This window comes from Poecilia latipinna, unplaced genomic scaffold, assembly GCF_001443285.1.
Source record: "Poecilia latipinna isolate Pla-1442-1.1 unplaced genomic scaffold, P_latipinna-1.0 Scaffold1043, whole genome shotgun sequence".
In the NCBI taxonomy this organism is placed as follows: domain Eukaryota; kingdom Metazoa; phylum Chordata; class Actinopteri; order Cyprinodontiformes; family Poeciliidae; genus Poecilia; species Poecilia latipinna.
This window is the reverse complement of record NW_015113659.1, coordinates 147,255-150,980: the sequence shown is the minus strand read 5'-3', so window position 1 is coordinate 150,980 and position 3,726 is coordinate 147,255. Positions and strand designations below refer to the sequence as shown.

At 43.5% G+C, this 3,726-nt stretch overlaps 1 protein-coding gene across 1 annotated transcript; it reads left to right on the top strand.

Annotated features, from left to right (window-relative positions):
• Nucleotides 1-1,819: 1,819 nt before the first annotated feature.
• On the top strand, nucleotides 1,820-3,493 carry LOC106959096 (apelin receptor B-like). The gene has a single exon (XM_015051415.1). The coding sequence runs from the start codon at nucleotides 1,906-1,908 to the stop codon at nucleotides 2,974-2,976; it is 1,071 nt and encodes a 356-aa protein (XP_014906901.1). The 5' UTR covers nucleotides 1,820-1,905; the 3' UTR covers nucleotides 2,977-3,493.
• The last annotated feature ends 233 nt before the right edge of the window (nucleotides 3,494-3,726 follow it).

The following is a 3,726-nucleotide window of genomic DNA, read 5'->3' as shown; positions in this document are numbered from 1 at the left end:
TAACAAAACAGCTAAACCCCCTGGTTTACCAGCAAAATTTTTTTTTTTCCTTTTTTTTTTTTTTTTTTTTACTTTATTCCCAGATCCATATTTCAACTTCTGTCATAAAGAAAACACTATTACTGTCCTACATGCAGTGGGCAGAAAGAAATTTGGAGAATCTGGTTTACATTTGAGTAAAGCTAATGACTGCATGCTAGCAGCTCCACTCAAGCTAACAGCTAATCAAAGAATTCATAGATTGATTTAATAGAACTCATAGAGAAAACAATCAATGCTACATTGTTTAACTTTGCACTTTGCAATTCTCTTCGAGTCAGGTTTTCATGTTTTCATAATTTCCTAATCAAAACAGTGTTTGTCGCTATGCTAACTGCTAGCAGTGTGGAGCTCAGATATCCTGCTGTTGATTAGCAGACTCAAACACGAGTTTTTCCTCTCTCCTTAATAAACTGTTCTTCCTCAGGATACAAATATCCTGCTATCTTCTAAATCACTCACCCACTGGCATTGTTTACAGAATGACTCAGTTGTGCTGCCTGATAGTTGTGTCTGAATTAGCCTGAGAGAAGAACGGTTCATGATTCTCAGCATCCTCAATATAGAGCAACACAGGTTGTTTGGTTTAGAAATTACAGATAAAAAACAATCTGAAATAAAACTAATGGCATCTAAAAAAAAATCTAGGTAATTTTTAAAGTCGTACTAATTTTTGAGGGCCAAGTGTGGAACAATAAAATTCAGATTTTAGCTTGGTAAGAGAGAAATCCATCTTTCCAGGGGTTTGTGTTTTGGTTATTTATTAAATTTATTTATTTATTGTATCTGATACCAGAAATAAAAAAAATACACATTATGTTGTGCTTTACCATGTTTTCTTATAGGTTTAAGTAGAAATAGTAGTAGTTCACACCCTCTTTTAATCTATCCAGACAAGGTTAAAAAATATTTTTAAAATGCAGCAGTTTCAGTGATTTGAACAAGCCAGACAAGAGAAACAGTATTTTAGTCCATAAAGCAACAAAAACTATATATTTCAAATCGTGTAAGTTTCTGCATGATTTTTTTTCAAGGTTTTTACATGATAGTTTTTTGTATAATAGGAGAATATTTAGTATTTGGTTATTTTTTTATCTATTTTAGCAGACCTGCAGAAAAAAAATATTTTAATAAGTTCTAAACTGAAAGCACAAATACATCTATGACCAAAGCTGTGTCAAACTTATTTAGTATTTTCATTAGGAGGTGATCAAAAGAGGACATGATATCTATTAAAATCGCATCTTTTTTCTCATTTTTGTTCTTTGGCATGTTTCGACATGTGCAGGGGAAACAGGACAGGCAAAGAAATGCCGACAGTTTTCCTTTTCATCTGGTAAATGAGGGTGCTCCAGTAACAAAACAGCCCCCTATTGATATTAAAATGTCTGTTCTTTATGAAACCTGTGCAGGCTTTACTATCTGCCTGCTGTCCAGACATGTCCTATTAACTCTCAGTTTCACAAATGACAGAAATATGTTTTAAGATGGACCCAGAGAGTTTACATTTTTGTCATTTCGAATTCCTATGCAAGCACAGCACTGGGGAGTAATTTTTCAAATGCAAATTAAAAACCCAAAATGTATTATTAAAGTTTTAAAGTGACTTATTAGTGTGTTTTCCAGTAAAGTTACTAATGAAATGAATGGAGAGACATATGCATGGGGGAACTGAGTGCTGAGAGGGAAAGATCGGCGTGAGGGGAGGAGTTGTGGGAGGGTGCGACCCGGATGGGGGTGTGTATATAAGGGTATGCAGATTTCACACACAGCAACAGACTTCACAGTGTCTCAGCTCCAGTGGATCTATCTGCCTTACACAAATATTTTTTTTCTTCTTCAAATTAAGTCAAAGAAAAGAAGAAAATGGATTTCACTACGGCTTCTTATGACTACTACGACTACGAGGAGACAGAGAACTCCACTATGTGCGACTATTCAGAGTGGGCGCCGTCGTACTCTGTCATCCCGGTTCTCTACATGCTCATCTTCATCCTTGGCCTCTCAGGGAACGGGATCGTCATCTTCACTGTGTGGAGGGCTCAGGGCAAGCATCGAGCTGCTGACGTCTACATTGGCAACCTGGCACTGGCAGACCTCACCTTCGTGGTCACTCTGCCCCTCTGGGCCGTTTATACCGCCATGGGCTACCACTGGCCCTTTGGAGTGGCTCTGTGCAAGATAAGCAGCTACGTGGTGCTTCTCAACATGTACGCCAGCGTCTTCTGCCTCACCTGCATGAGCTTCGACCGGTATCTGGCCATCGTCCACTCCCTGTCCAGCTCCCAGCTGCTCACCCGTCGACACATTCGAGCCTCGCTCGCTGTCATCTGGGTGCTGTCTGGCCTGCTGGCTTCCCCCACTCTTCTGTTTCGCACCACCAAGTACGATCAGCAAACCAACCGAACATCTTGTGCCATGGACTTCAGCCTGGTGGTGACCATTAAGGAGCAGGAGAACCTGTGGATCGCTGGTCTCAGCATCTCCTCCTCTGCTCTTGGCTTTCTCCTCCCCTTCCTGGCGATGATGGTGTGCTATTGCTTCATCGGCTGCACCGTCACCCGCCACTTCAACACCCTGCGTAAGGAGGATCAGCGTAAAAGGAGACTGCTGAAGATCATCACCACCCTGGTGGTGGTGTTTGCTGTCTGCTGGCTGCCCTTCCACCTTGTGAAGACCGCTGATGCCTTGTCGTACGTAGACTTGGTCCCTGCCACCTGCGACTTCCTGCGCTTCCTGCTGCTGGCTCACCCCTACGCTACCTGCCTGGCCTACGTCAACAGCTGCCTCAACCCCTTCCTCTATGCCTTCTTTGACCTGCGCTTCAGATCTCAGTGCCTGTGCCTCCTTAACCTGAAGAAATTCCTGCATGCCAGTCCAAACAGCTCCATGTCCTCGCAGAAGACAGAGGCTCAGTCACTGGCCACAAAGGTGTGACCACAGCGGGGCAAGAGGTTGAAAGACAAAACTTTGCAGCATCATCTGCAATCGGTTTCAGGGTGTCACCTTTGCCCAGTAGGCCCCCACCCTCCAGGCCACTGACTGTGTGGACTAAAGAGGAGTGAATGTTGTTGTTTGGGGGGATTGAATCACACAGAAAATCAAGACTCTATTCAAGTGGCAGGCCAGTGAAACTGAACAACAAGGAAAAATGCATGAAACGCTGTTATTTGAGGAAAATCCTGGAATGCTCATGAATTTCTCTTTGTTCTTGTGTGGACTTTTTGAACTGGACTCGACCGCCGCTGTTCTTATTGTCGTTAGTGAGCACTTGAGGAGTGATCTCCACCGGATCAGCCGGTGGTATCGTCCCCATGTCTGGCTACGTTACGTCTCCAAGTGAGCATGTAGGAAGGGAGTGCCAGTCTGGAGCGAAGGTGTTGGAGTCAGATAAGATGTTGTAAATTGTAAATTTGCGTGTGTGTGTGTGTGTTTGTGAGAGAGAGAGAGAGAGAGAGAGAGAGAGAGAGAGAGAGAGAGGGGGTGTGTGTGGGGGGGGGAGTGTTAGGGGATCTGGCTGCCTGCAGACAGACCAGACAGACCAGACAGACAAACAGATGGCAGCTGACAAATGGTTTCAGGTTGGTGAAAGGTCCAATTAAAAGGTGACTACTTTGACAGTCATCTCAGTGTGAGGTTATGTGTTGTGTGCTTGTGTGTGTGGACGGTGAATGTCTCTGAATTTCC